The sequence below is a fragment of the Xiphophorus maculatus genome, chromosome 6 (assembly GCF_002775205.1).
Source record: "Xiphophorus maculatus strain JP 163 A chromosome 6, X_maculatus-5.0-male, whole genome shotgun sequence".
Lineage (NCBI taxonomy): Eukaryota > Metazoa > Chordata > Actinopteri > Cyprinodontiformes > Poeciliidae > Xiphophorus > Xiphophorus maculatus.
The window spans coordinates 11,310,896-11,325,356 of NC_036448.1; the positions used below are offsets into that span (position 1 = coordinate 11,310,896).

At 36.7% G+C, this 14,461-nt stretch overlaps 1 protein-coding gene across 1 annotated transcript; it reads right to left on the reverse strand.

The window, feature by feature from the left end:
• Positions 1-12,489: 12,489 nt before the first annotated feature.
• LOC106700468 (C-C motif chemokine 2-like) lies at positions 12,490-13,466 on the reverse strand. The gene is made up of 3 exons (XM_014475973.2): positions 13,290-13,466; positions 13,067-13,175; positions 12,490-12,901 (listed from the first exon to the last, which is right to left on the reverse strand). Exons 1-3 carry the CDS (start codon positions 13,438-13,440, stop codon positions 12,757-12,759), a joined length of 405 nt encoding a protein of 134 aa, XP_014331459.2. The 5' UTR covers positions 13,441-13,466; the 3' UTR covers positions 12,490-12,756.
• Positions 13,467-14,461: the final 995 nt, after the last annotated feature.

Here is a 14,461-nt window from a genome sequence, read left to right on the forward strand (position 1 = left end):
ACGGCAATAGACAATTCATCATCATGACTTGGCTCAAGACACAACATTTAAGTCAGAGCAGACTTTTCAGGGTCACCAGCTACTATCAGCAGCTGGGATCAGTCAGAAAACAACAGGTATTGTCAGCATGCGTGATGTACTCAGGAAACTTGCTTAACCCACAAACCCAAGATCTTTCTTGAGAAATTCAGTATTGCACAAAAACTCTGCCTACAACACATCAACAAACATTCATGTCACGAATAGGACAGCCATCTGTATATTTTATGGACACACAAACTATGGCTGTTTTATGTCTAATTTGGCATATAGTGGTCTTCTGTACTTAGAGTAAGAACTCAAATGCATTGTCATGTTTTTTTTTTATCTTTTCTGGGTGCAGGTTGCTGATTTAATGTACTACATATAGATGTAAGTAGGGCAACGCTGTTGTTTTTTGGCAGCGCTTTATCTTGCTAACTGGTAGGATGCTTATTACCATCCTACCAGTTGCATCGCAACGTCTGTTTTCCTGTTTACTGTGACGCAAACAAAATACCACAAAATCAAACCTTGTGGTTGCTGATTAAAGTTTAAGATCATGCATTAAGACAGATAGTTGGCTCAAATTCTACCATTAAAATTATGTGTAGCTTGGCTGTTTTAAGAGTGTATCATCAATATACTCTATATTTTGAATTATTATATTTTGTCTTTCAGGGGAGTTTATTTTTGAGATGGTGGACTTATGCTACCACACCAATTACCACATCCTGCGTGCTGAGTTGAGCAAATGTGTACAAACCTGCATGTGCTTCTGGGGGTCTGATTTAGAAGAATAGTATTAGAGTGGCTGTTTCCTCTCTTCTAAGAATTAAACAAAACATTTCAGAAAACCTGCCTAGCTAATAGGCAACACTCAACATGTAGAGCAGAGGTGGCGCTTTTAAAAACTTGTTTTGGAGCTGTTGTAAGTACAACCTGACAATATGCAAGCAAGTTTTAGAGGAACATGTTGTATTAATATGAGTAGAAAATTGTCTTTTTCCCCTGTTTTTTTCCCCTTTTTAAAATGTATTGCAATACAATAATATTGGGCACACCAGACAGAAGTGCCTATGTTATTTTTTTGTTTTGGGGAGGGGCAAATATATGACCTTTCATTTGTATTGTGGTCTGACTCCTGGGCAGAAAACCATGTCACCCATTTGAAAAACCACAACTGGTGGTAGTATTGCTCGGAGAAAGGGGTAAGAACTGTGCCAGTGGAGGCAGGAGAGCATATTGAGCCTTGGTTATTGAAACAAGGAACAGAAACAGAGCTCTGAGCATTACTCAACAAGAACCGAAAACGAGCTATGGTTTCTCACTAGAAACATAGCAGCCAGCATGAGCCGAACTCTTCCAGTTCCTTTTATGCAGAAGACTCGATGTGCTGATGAGCTTGGAGAGGACAGGAGCAGGACTGTCCACACAATCAAAGAATTAGGACCACAGGGAGAGAGAGAGACAGACTACACACAGCGGTCCAAGGTCCTGAGATCCTGTCCACAAACAGGATTGGTGACAAAGGAAATCCCTGGCAGAGTCCAACACGCCCTGCAGAACAGGCCCAACATTGTGCTGAGAATACGGACACAACTCTCGCTTTTGTACAAATTCAACATGTAGCCATATAATGAACTTATTCTCCCATTTCTAGCTGAGTATAGATCTCTGCTTCAATGCTACAAAATAAGAAATTGTGAAGGCACACTATATAGCTTCAAAACATTCAAGAATTAAGAACTCTTCGATTTTATTTAATAAATGCTTGTGTCAAACACAAATGTAGGTCTTCTTAGAAATCTATCTTAAAATTAAATCCCTTTTTGACAAAATGTTAAACGTAATATTACTGATGATGAATAGTCTTTCTGGAAACTAATTCAATGTTCTCAACATTATTTACCTGGAAGCTTAATCACTGGTTCCTGTGTTTTGGATTGTATCTCGTTGTGTTTGCATGTGTATGAAGGAAACCAGCTCAGACAAAATTCTGCAACAGTAAAAATGGTCTAAATATCTAGACAAAAGAACATGAAAAACATAGTTTAATTCTATATTCAGAATTTTAAAGGGAAAATAAAATCATTTCAATGTCTAAATACATTTCTGCCTATCACTACATTACAGTACAAAGCAATGTTCCAGCTGAATCAAAATGCCATTTGTTATCTTACATTCAACTTTTGGTTTCAGACAACTTGTGGAAAGAAATATCTCTGACTCATACAGCAGCTGGGCAAATAGGTCATTCAAACGCTGCACTTCGACTGAACATGATGTGAAGTAGAAAGATATTCATTCAGGAGAAATCAATGTTGTGCAAGTTCACTCAAACATGCTCAGTTCAGTTCACATGAGTTAGAACTAAATGAAATTCTATCCATATTTCACTACATTCACTGCATAGTTAGAAAAAAACCTATACAGGCCACAACATTTGCTAGTTAGAGTTTATATTATGTTATGCAGTTTATGCGGACTTGGCTTTCCTAAGTTATGTCTGTTTAATTCTCACTTGCTTATTTTGATTTGACCCAATTTCAAGTGTAGCTCATTTTTCACATATTTTCATGCTTTAGTTGACAGGCTAATCATAGCATAGCCTCTTTCATAGCAGGCATTCCACTTTCATAAAATCTGCATTTAGATTCCATCTTCCAAAACAATTTTCTCATTTGTGAAAAAGTGTTTGCCACCTTCTAGATGTCTTGTTTTTACTTCCCTCCACCCCCCAAGTAAATCTTTCAGATCATCAAATAAATTTTTATATCAAATATAACCCACTATATTTCAGGAAGAAAAGGTATTCAAACCAACTTGGCCCTACGTGAAGATATTGAAGATATTGTTGCCCTATTTTATATCAGAAGTTAATTTAATCAAATTGGGACATATTTTAGAATGCTAATCTCTGTTGTATTAGCAACTGCCAGACTTATAGTTTCAAAACATTACTTGCATTTCACATACCTGATAACCTTATGTTGGCTAAAGGATCTCAAATAGCAGCACATCATCCCAATGTTTATAAAAATGGTTAAGAACAGATGAGGTCAGTGACAACTATCCCTCCAGAAATACTTTGGGACTTCTTTTAAACTCCATGAGAGCCATTATCCATAAATGGAGAAGACATGGAACAGTACTGAACCTTCCCAGGAGAGGGCGTCCTACCAAAATTCCCCTGTGGTAACCAATCCAGAAGATCACAAGTAAACGCTTGCCTCTCTTTAGTTCAGGGGTCTCAAACTCCAGTCCTCAAGGGCCGCTGTCCTGCAACTTTTAGATGTGCCTCTGCTGCACCACACCTGAATAGAATAATTAGGTCATTAGCAAGGCTGGGAGAACTGATCTACACAAGGAGGAGGTGATGAAGTCATTTCATTCCAGCGTTTTGTACTTGTGGCACATCTAAATACTGCAGGACAGCGGCCGTCGAGGACTGGAGTTTGAGACCCCTGCTTTAGTTTATTTTTGGGAAAATATTCTTTGTTGGATGTGTGTATCCTGCTATATCCTGTGTAAAGCTAGCAATATTTCAGAAAAGGAAGAGCATACTGATAAACATGATGATTGTAGTGTGGTGGTCTGCAGTGATGTGTTGGTTATGAGGAAAAATGTTTATTTTCCCCACTATTTTATTTGGTGAAGCTGCATTTGAACTGTGGTAGTGTGTCTGCAAGGAGCAGGAAGGGGAGGGGAGGCAAGAAATACCAGAGCTGGTGAGAGTAGGGGGTGAGAAAGAGAGGGGAAAAAACAAGAGCAGAGTCATTTTGCTGTGCATGTGAGGTGACAGCCAAAAAGAAAAAAACCAGAACAAAAATACTATGCATTTCAGTTAATTTAAAGGCGGAAAGCAAAATCTCCCATTAAACAAGTTCAACAAACAACCCGTACAAATAAACAGTTTCTGTACTTTAAAATTTAACACTTGTACCATTAATTTTATATATGTTTTGTATTAGTAAAACTTATCCTACATTATTTGTAGTAATACGTTAACTTAAACAATAAAACATTTTAAGGAGTCAAAAGAGCTCACTTTCTCTCCACTTATTTTTCTGCAACTGCTTTTTCTGCTTCAGGAGGACCTGATGATCTCAGGACTGACCGAGTGCAGAGCATGGGCTTATGTTGGTGGCAGTAGCACAGGTGAGAGCCATCATCAATCAGCAGCCAGCAGGAGCAGAAAGAGTAGAGGCACAGGTGAGATCAATGAACTAATCAGCAGGTATGGAAGAGGCTATGAGCAGTAGATGCAGGACACAGGGAAGTTATGACAACAAAATCCATGATTAGATTTACTAAGGGGAAACAACTATTCAAACCCACCTGGTCCTATGCATGACTGCCTCTTTTTAAAATCATTAATTAACGTTAATTGATCACACTTTTTAGATAGATAACCTGAAATAGATTCAACAAATCAATTCAATATAACTTGTCTCACAACAGGCTAATTATTAAATAGTAAAACATCAAACCCAATGTTAAACATCTCCTATAAGAACTTATAGGAATCAAAATCATTGACGCCTGTCCATCCACAAAGGGTTACAAACTGATTTCTAAGTACCGTACTCTGGTTAACCATTCTAAGAGCCGATATATGGAAATGGAGATGACATACTAAAGGTGAGGATGAGAGTGGTCTACCAAATTTTTTCAAGGTGCTCCAATTGGTGACTAATCCAGAAAGTCACAAAAGACTGCAGAACAGAACTTAATGCACTGCTGGTTTAGACTTTGCTAAGGTTAGTGTTCATAGTCTAAACATTACAGATATTGGACAAAGTTGGATTATATGGAAGATTTCCAAGGGTAAAACCGCTATAGATCCCTAATCCCTTAAAATTTATATTTGAACAGAGATGGAAAAGGTTGAACTTTCCTAATAGTTTGAGGCATATTAGATCCCCCTGTGACACCATAAAGCACCTTTCTGTTGGAAGCAAACATTTTTATTTGACTCAGTAGTACTCTGTGTCTATATGTGGATGGAAATAAAGATGCACAAAAGGAAACCAATAGCTAATAAAGCCAAGAGTGACAACTGCAAAAGAAGCAACAACTATGTCAGCGGAACAAGCTAATGTTAAGTGCAGGATGTTCCTCTTTATTAGTAGGTCAGTCTCATGTAACTACAAATTCAGTGCAATTTAATGTTAACCCAATATTTATGCTAAATATTGTTTGGTTTTTTTCATCAGGACTTTATATAATTTTTAAAAATCATCTCTGGTATTGTAAGTCTACTGAGCACTGAGATCATCGCTGTAAAGACTCTTTATGAGACATAACTTTTACTTCTGCTTCTCAGGGGTACAGAGCCACAGTTTACCATTTTAACGTCAAACCACAGTGTGTAAAACTAGAATAACCTACAGAGCTAAGCGTACCAGAGTGTTATCTCAGTCAGTTTAATCTTTACATGGCTTCTTATCTATTCAAGCTGCCACTGAATCTAAGTTGCCCTGGTCTTGCAAAGAGATGCGTATCACATCCTTTGCATCATTTTCTCATTTTACCCAACAAATGTTTTGCAAGACTAACCTGTGTTTGATGAAAGAATTATTATAACATATAATAGAGTATTGAGGTGGAATAATAAATGAAAACTGTGCTATGTAATCTGTTCTAATGTTCTTGTTGTTTGTCCTTGCTCAAGCATTTCAACTAAACAATAATGGATGCCAGTGTTGAGAGAATCATAAGGATGTCAACATTAAGAATACAAGCAGCATCTACCAGTACAAAAGATGTTTTTAGAACTTTCTTTGATAGAACCTCTTTGTAGGATGAATAAGATACAGCAAAGTAAATGTAAACATAGGTCCGCATGTGTACTTCGCTGTACACATGCGGACCTCTCAAAGCAAATTAGATCTAAGTTATTTTATGGTGGAACATATATACATTATCGACTGTAAGGATGGATTTCACAAGCTTTATCTTGTGAAAAAAAAATATTTGAAGATGTGTCTTTATGTCTGAATTTGTTATTTTATCTGTACTTTTTTAGTATCCTTTAGAATATTAAAAATATTCTTTAGAATTCTCTAGAATTTATCAATCAACGATTAAGACTGTTAAATGACCGATGTCTTTTCATCTCATCTCTTTAACTCTGGTTCCCACAGATAGGTTATCCTGGTTTAACACCCTTGTCCATGGGTTTTCCACAATGGCACACAGGAAGTTAGCAGACATGTTGTTGCAAACAACCATTGAAAATAACATTAAAGTAAGAAAGCAGATGGCAAAACAATTTCTGAGAAAGATAACATATCACATCTCTTCAGTGAAAAACCTACTCATAACTGCCCACTTTAGCCCGCTCCTCTTCCAACCACCAGCCATTACCTTTGATGGGTTTGAATCCAGCCGATGGTCAGACGTTTTGTGGTGTTTTCTGGAACATTTTCTCAGCTGATTTTCCTACAAGTGTCCTGGGGAAGGAGAGATAGGACTACTCCAAAAAACAAGTTCTAAATATATGGACAGTATAAGGAGTGTTACAAGCCATTTAAATTACCTAAGTGAATATTGATTTAAAAATGTTTTTTTTGTCATTATCTTTCTCCCCACAGTACATAGCCACCACTAAAGTAAAAAAGAACTTAAAATCTTGGTAAGATCTTTCAATTGCTAATCATACAAGAACATGGATCATTTCTGTATACAGCAAGCTTTGTTGAGTACTATAGCAATAGATTTTATTGCAAATAAATAGCAAACACAACTTAATTAAAATGATATTTATTTATAACTCATGAGGTAATTCACCTTTTGCATTCAGATTCTCCATCATACACATAATAAAAGGGTGGGCTTATAATTTATACAGGGGGTGGGAAAAACCCATTACAGTTTGGTTTTAGCAAACATTGCAACAACCTCAAATGCTCTCCATTCTCAGCCCCTTAAACATCCCCCAACTGCACCACACTGACACACAGCTGTACTTTCTCTCTCAGCCTACTGAGAGCAAACCTTTTTTTTTTTCTTTCTTTAGAACTTCACACATCATAGTGTTAGAACACCAATGGAAATACACTGACTGCAAGCCTCCATCTGGTTAGCCCATAGTCTAAAGTGTCAAACCGTCCTGTGAGGGGAAGTGGAAAGCAATGGTCATTGTTGTGGGCAAAAATTCATCGTATTGCCAGACCGCTGATGAGTTGGGTTTGGAATTTGAGATAAATTGGGTGCTATTTTTTTAATACAAAAAATAGCACAATGTTTTACATTTAAAAAATGGTGCTATTAGGGTATACTTTTTAGTTTTCAATTAGTTGAGGTTTTCTCACTCTTATGTCCCACGAGTGTGAGAGCTTGTGATATTACATAAATTAAACACGTAACAGTATCAACATTAGGTGACGCAAAAGCGATTGTAGCTTTGTGCATCATGATTAGGGAACTGCAACCATTACACTGGGACTGTCCTTAGGTTTAATCCATGATCATTTCTCAGTTAAAGTATCAATTTTCATTGGCAACAAAACTTGTCAAAAGTCAAATGCACTGCAATAGACTATACAATTTTACCAAAATGTGGCACACTGCAAAGCTGATGGGTAGTTAAACTAAAACAGCAGGGAATTAAATGGGATACCATTATTGTTTCAATAGTGGGATTAGTATGATCAATTTTTCAGATTCTTTTTGAAAGTAGTTTGTCTTTTCCGCCAGTTCTTTCCATCCAAATAGGCCATGCTGGTCTTTGTCCATATCTTGCTGGGGTCAGCACAGAGTTTTTTCCCTGTCATTGTGGTAAATCTTTTAAAAGTAAAAGACAAAATATTCAGCACATGTTTGTATTATTTACTTGTTTAAATAAAGTGCAATGTTAAAAGTATGACAAACTAAGATCAGTAATTTTTTAACTTACACCACTGAAGGTACAGAACATAATTTTGGATCATTTTTCTCGTAGTGACTCCTCAGGAATGTTCGATGAACCTTAGCTTTGTCGATTTTCAGACAGCATTTAGAGGTGCCTCCTGGAAAATTGAAATAGAGGAATTTTATATTAAACAAAATTAAAATCTGAGTTATTTTTATTTAAGATGGAAATGTTGATCTTACCTTGAGCTGAAAAAGTTGGTAACATCAAAGTTACCAGTAAGAACAGGATGGTGAGACTCATCATGGAGAGTAAAGATGTTCGAGGACTTGAGCACTGTTTAAGTTGACCAACTCAGCTTAATTGTATCCATATAGTATGCAATTGAAAGTTTTTGCACCACAAATATATTGTTGGAAAGAGGAAGCATGAAGCCACCTCTTGTCAAAGCTTTACAGCCAGGTCCTCCTCCCACCACTTTCCGTTTCCCCCAAAATAATTTAACACTAATGACAAATACTGTTGAGATATTTAAAATACTATTTGAGAGGTATACCTTACACTTTTGTAAAAAAAATTTCACACTTTAACTAGAGACTTTAATGTATTGTCAGTGTAGATATACATGTTCAAACCTCTGAGATTAAGGCCTCAAAACTTTGTTAGAGAACAGCACATATCCATCCATCCATTATCCAACACACTTATTATTCCAGTGTATGGGAAGACTGATGGAGGCATATTGAGGTTACAACAGGAATAAACCCCATTAAAAGCTGCCAAAGTAGGGTAGAGGTTCACCTTCAAGCAGGACAGCCCTTCTATAAATAAAGCAAGGGATAAAATATAACGATTTAGATCAAAGGAAAATTAGAATGGTCCAGTCAAAATCCAGACGATACTCCAATGGGGAATCTGTGGTTAGACAAACTGTCCATCTGTCAGATTGATCTCTTTTGCAAAAAGAATGGGCAAATAATAAATGCTTGTGGTTGTTATTAGTGAAAAAAACAACAACAAAACCTTAAAACTATAAATCTTTTCTCTAGTAAACATGTTTTTCAAATATTCTCATGAGACTTTGGTATGAGGTACATGTATGATGTGGAAAAACAGTTTGCAACACTATTGTAGATTATAGCCGAATAATTGCTCTTGACATTTGTCCAAGATTGAGTCCAAAAATCTAATAATGGGACCAAAATAGTGATAATACAATAACTAAACATAGATTTGCAATCAAACATTGATGCATTTTTATTTCACTGCTACATAAACAAAGTGATATTAACATGACTTAGCAGTGTCTTACAGTTTTACATGACTCCTATCAGTTTATACCAAAACAAGAAAATGAGATTTATTCCAGTCCATCTCCTGACGTACCAGTTATCGTAAACATTCTCATGGCCATTTGGTCGTCGCCTACGCAGTTTTTCTTTCAGTTCCTTCCATAAGCGAAAGTCCTTGATCCTCCAAATAAGGTTAAACATTGATCTTGTCCTCTAGCAACAACTTATTGTTGAATCCCGGCATATGCAGAAAGAAAAAAAAGTTGTTTTTAATAGAGAAAGAATGATTGGTGCTTGTTTTCATGCCACCGGAATTTGTTTATAGAAGGGTGGATGTTCAAGATTACATTTCCATTTTCCTTTTTGGAGTTGGTGGTAGAATAAGGTGCAAACATACAGTTTGTGCAAATATTAAAGAGTATACTGAGACAGTATACTAGTTTTACTTGAAAGGTTTTTAGTTTTTTTTAAGTGTTTGGTTTACAAGAGATGCTATTGAATAAAAAGTCCCTCTTACTTACATAATTGTCACAAGCAGACAGACGTTTTATAAAAATACACACATATAAAAGTGTGTATTGCTACCCATATTAGGATTTTGTAAGGCTAATCCTAAATCGAACCTCTAATTTTCCAAAGCCCTAACCCTATTAAGTTGGTCCACAGCATTATGACTGGACTTTGCAGTCATAATGCTAAGTCCAATGGCCTTCAAAAATATTGTTTACTTAAGTTTTTAAATAGAATGGCTAAGTGAGTACACACCGCAGTTGTTGTTCTGTCACATGGTTTGTGGTTGCATACGTTTGTGTAAGTGAAAAAGTTTCAGAATTATTCTCAGTGTTCACAGTTTTCTGATGCAATGACTTACTTATATATTACTTTGAGCATCAATGAGAACATAAGTAAATTAAAATAACTCATTATTTTAATTTCCTAAGCTATTTCTTAGATCAATCATTTTTCAATAAAAATAATTACAATAAAATACAAACTGTCATAGCAACACATCTCAAAATAGCATTGCCTGGTCAACTGCAGTTTTGTTACATGACAACCACAAACTTTAATTATGTAGAGGAATTTGCTTTGATGAAGGTTCTGTCTTTTAAATAAAAATAAATAAATAAATATGCGTGGCTATTTTACACACACTTTGATTCTGTCTCTTGGAATAAAAGCCAGTGCAAGAAATTTGCTTTCAATGTCACAAAGAAAGAAAATATAATTTTATGGACGAGTGGCAAGAAGAAACTGCAATAAGTCCCATCTGCTGTTTGCCACAAGCCATGTAGGGAACACAACAAGATGCACAGGAAGGTTCCCTGAGTGTGGTGGAAAACACTGCTCATCGCCACAAACACAGCACCTGCCTCTTGGGGGCAGTATTTTACTGTGAGGGTCCTTTCTTCAGCAAGGACAGGGGAGCTGGTCAAAGTTGAAGGAAAGATGGCTTAAGGGAAATAAAAAATATGTGGTCTATAGTGGATTTTTTTTTAAATAGAAGCATATTTAAAGTTGACCTCTAAATCAAATTTGGAATTTGATTCAATACTTGGAATCTGAGGGTCACTGAGGATCTCCATCCAGCCTGACAGAATCCAGACTATTTTACAAAGAATGGGCATTGGTTGAAAAACATGACATTTTTGGACTAGAGGTCCAAAAACACCTCAATTGCCCTCTAAATACTCCTTAGGAGTGAGTGTGTGTATGCATGGCTGTTTGTCCTGTTTGTCTCTGTGTTGCCATGCGACTGGCTAGCAACCTGTGCAGGGTGTACCCCACCTCTGGTCTGCTGACCCATAGTGATAGTCACCAGCACCCCTCACAACCCTCCAAAGATAAGCAATAGGTGTTTAAATTCGGTCTCTGTGATACTTTCTAATTTTTACTAATTTTTAAATATTTCTAAACTTTAAGTAAAGGTCTAAGAGACTGATTTAATAGTCTGTTGTTACACGTTGTTCTAAGTAATTCTTTGTAAATCCATAAACTGTCAAAATGTGTTTTAAAAGTCATCTGTGCAGTGTAGAACAATAAAGTTCACACCAATCTGCTCAAAAACTTTAGATAATGAACTACAGAACGTCAAACTTGATCTAGATTCAATAAACAAGGAGCTAGAATTGTAGTTAGCTCCAAATTGGAAACTGTCAGGTGGTTGGAGGTGTGGTAGAGTCTTTTCTTTTCCTCCTTAAAAAGCATGCAGTGTGGAGAAGGTGGATGTATACATGTGCCAGCACCATTTTGCTCTAAAAAGACTACCTCAAGATGGCATCTTAGCTGCCTGACTGATTTTATTGAATCAAAACTGCATCTGGCATCACATCGTATTAATGAATTAGCCACCTGTGTTTGTGTCACCATCAGCTATTTGACTACTGGGCATGTTTGTGTGGGTTTATGGTGAGATGGGTAGAAACCATGCAACACTCAGTGCCTAAATGCAACGAAGGGCATGTAACTTCAACCGCCAAAAACCAGCTGTGACTCATAATCTAACTTTAGCATCATAGACCACTTACAAAGCATTTCTATGTTTTACTGTGCGTACAATGCACACAACACAGGCAACACTCAATTAAGAGGGGCTTTTTGTATTTCTGTTACTTCTGCCGACTCCATCATTATGCATTCCTGTAAGGCGAGTTATGTTATAACAGCCACTAATTATTACTGAAAAAAAGTCACATGTGAGTGTTTATCCTAGGTTTCAGCTTGTTTCCTTTCCAGCTTGTTTTCTAGAGAAATAGGTCTATTAAACCCACCTCCTCCACACAAATAGATGTTAAATAGATGACAGTTTCAGTAACATAATTCAGTGACTATGACCTAAATGCCACTTTAGTAACAGTAATTTTTTAAATTTATTGACGACATGTTGGACTTCATATTAAAAGCTTAAATGGATGAAATATACTTCCTAAATTAACTCCATATTTTCAAGTGTTCCCTTCCTCATACAGGCAAAATTATCTAAGAAATTCAACAACATAAAATGATTTTTGCAATATAAGCCAAACTTTTACTTTGATGAACAGTTGTTTTTCAAACTTGCTCACCTTACCTAAGTGCCATTATCTCAAATGCCTTCTGAAGCTCTGACTTCAAGCACTTTATTTTCTGCTTTAGTGAAAGCAGTTCATCCACCACCATTAAGTTCTGATAGCTATCAGAAAATCTCTTCCCTGACTCAAAAATCTGAGCTACTGCTCCTGCTCTTATCTCACATCAGTGTAATTACTTAACACGTTGAGGTATGAGATAGCTGAGTAACAATAAAGACAAGAAAAGATGAAGAGTGGGTGCTGAGAAAGAGTAGGCACCAGTTTTATTCAGATTTGAATCTTAAGATCACTAGTTATACTTTTTGATATTATAACAAGCTTGAGTCAGTTAGAAAAATAATATTTATTTACATGTTTACATTAGTTTTAAAAATATTAAATAAACTCAAACAAAAGTCACATGCAACAGAGTTGTAATTTTATAAGACTGAGGTATGTTCTAAAGTTTAAATTTGATTAAACTCAAACAGCTTAAGATGATAGATCGAGCGCTTGTGTCTCAATAGGATCATCAGTGTCAGTGACGTCCCGTTCTGTTGGGCTGCTTGTTTAAGCCCGACTGTCTTTGTCCAAAGTTCTTGCCGTCCAGAAAGGCCATGCTAGTTTTTGTCCACATATTGAAGGGGCTGGCACAGATTCTTTTACCCATGACTGTTGTGAATCTGTTGGGGGAGAAAAAAACAGAGACCATATAAGAATCAGAAGACATAAACCCTCCATCCATAAAGATATGTGTAGTAGAAATAATAATGAATATCACTGAAAAAAAGCAAAAAACAAAACATATGTAAAATAATCCAACCCAAGAGTAGATTTTTCTGACTTACACAACTGCTTGTAGACTGCATGATGATTTATCTTCTTGGTAGTAGCTCCTCAGCATTTCTCGATGAACTTTTGTGCCGCTGAATTTCATACAGCAGGTTGAGATGCCACCTTAAGAAAGGCAAAAACAGATAAGAGTAAACGACGATTGCCATAAATCATTAAAAATATACTAAATACAGGTTGAAAGCAATGAAACTTGCTTGAAGTCTGTATTTCGCTTACCTTGTGCTGAGGCTGTCGGCACCATCACGGCTACCAATACAAGCGAGATGATGGGGATACTCGTCATGGTGTTCTCTCCAGGACAGATTGATGTGATGTGATATGAAGCCTGTGCCTGGAGCCATTTTAAAGACCACCACTTCATTTGCATTCATTCAAACCTCTTGCAGTGCAAGGTTTCCGCACCCACAGACACACACACACACAGATGGAAAGTACAAGTAACGCTTCCTCCCACAAAAGCTCACCAGCGCCGTCCTCGCCCCTCCACTCTCCTCACCGATGGTCTGGAGGTGTGGAGACGTTTTCCACCGTTGGACAACTTTGCTTACTCTATTTTTAAGTCAGGTTATTTTATGAAAAGTACATCTATACTAGAAATGTATATAAATGATGCTATTTATATATTTAAACTAACATCTTACAGCAGTTACCAAATATTTACAGGAATTACTTTACTAAGCATGTAAGGTGACATTTTACAGTAACAGCTTATTTTTTGTTTTAGCATTGTCTCTGTTGTTATTGTGACTGTAAGTTGATTTTAGCTGATCTCAAAGAAAGCACTCTGGAAATCTGTTTTAAAACTAGAGTCTGAAAAAGCTTGTAGCTTATAGCTTATAGGTAGACACTCAAAATCAAATAGAAATGAAAAGGTTCATTGACTTACACTACTCTACTGAGTTTTTCACTTTCTAACATGGAAGCTTCCTGTTCGGTTTTGAGGTAACTGTTCTCTTGTGCTACTGCTGCTGCTGCTCTACTCACTTCTGCAACCACACACATGCAGGCAGAACAAACTTGCCTTTCCCTTTTGATCTCATGGCATTTACAGGCACATGGGGCGTTTAAAAACTATGCTCAAACAGCTACTCTGTTCCACTGAAACCCACGTGGTTTTGGTCATCATTCCTTTGGTGCGTGCAATCATGACAATCATGACAATCATGAACTTTTGAACCTACGAACAAGAAGGATTTGACCACGTTGTTCAATACACCTATCGCTGGTGAAAATACATAGAAAATCAATCAATCTCATGGCAACAATTTAATTAATGGATGTTGGTATTAAGATGTAGTGAAGACGGCTTGCTAAAGTTCAAACTGAGCATCGGCTCAGAAGAAAGGGCATTTAGATGACCTTGAATGCGAATGATTGCTGGTTCCACA

Bases quoted from the DNA above. Each gene is read 5' to 3' on its own strand.
- LOC106700468 (XM_014475973.2), bottom strand. From the start codon at position 13,440: ATGCAAATGAAGTGGTGGTCTTTAAAATGGCTCCAGGCACAGGCTTCA. The intron at 13,176-13,289 runs GTAAGCGAAATA...GCCTTTCTTAAG, and splicing joins GCCGACAGCCTCAGCACAAG to GTGGCATCTCAACCTGCTGT. The intron at 12,902-13,066 runs GTAAGTCAGAAA...CTCCCCCAACAG, and splicing joins TGCAGTCTACAAGCAGTTGT to ATTCACAACAGTCATGGGTA.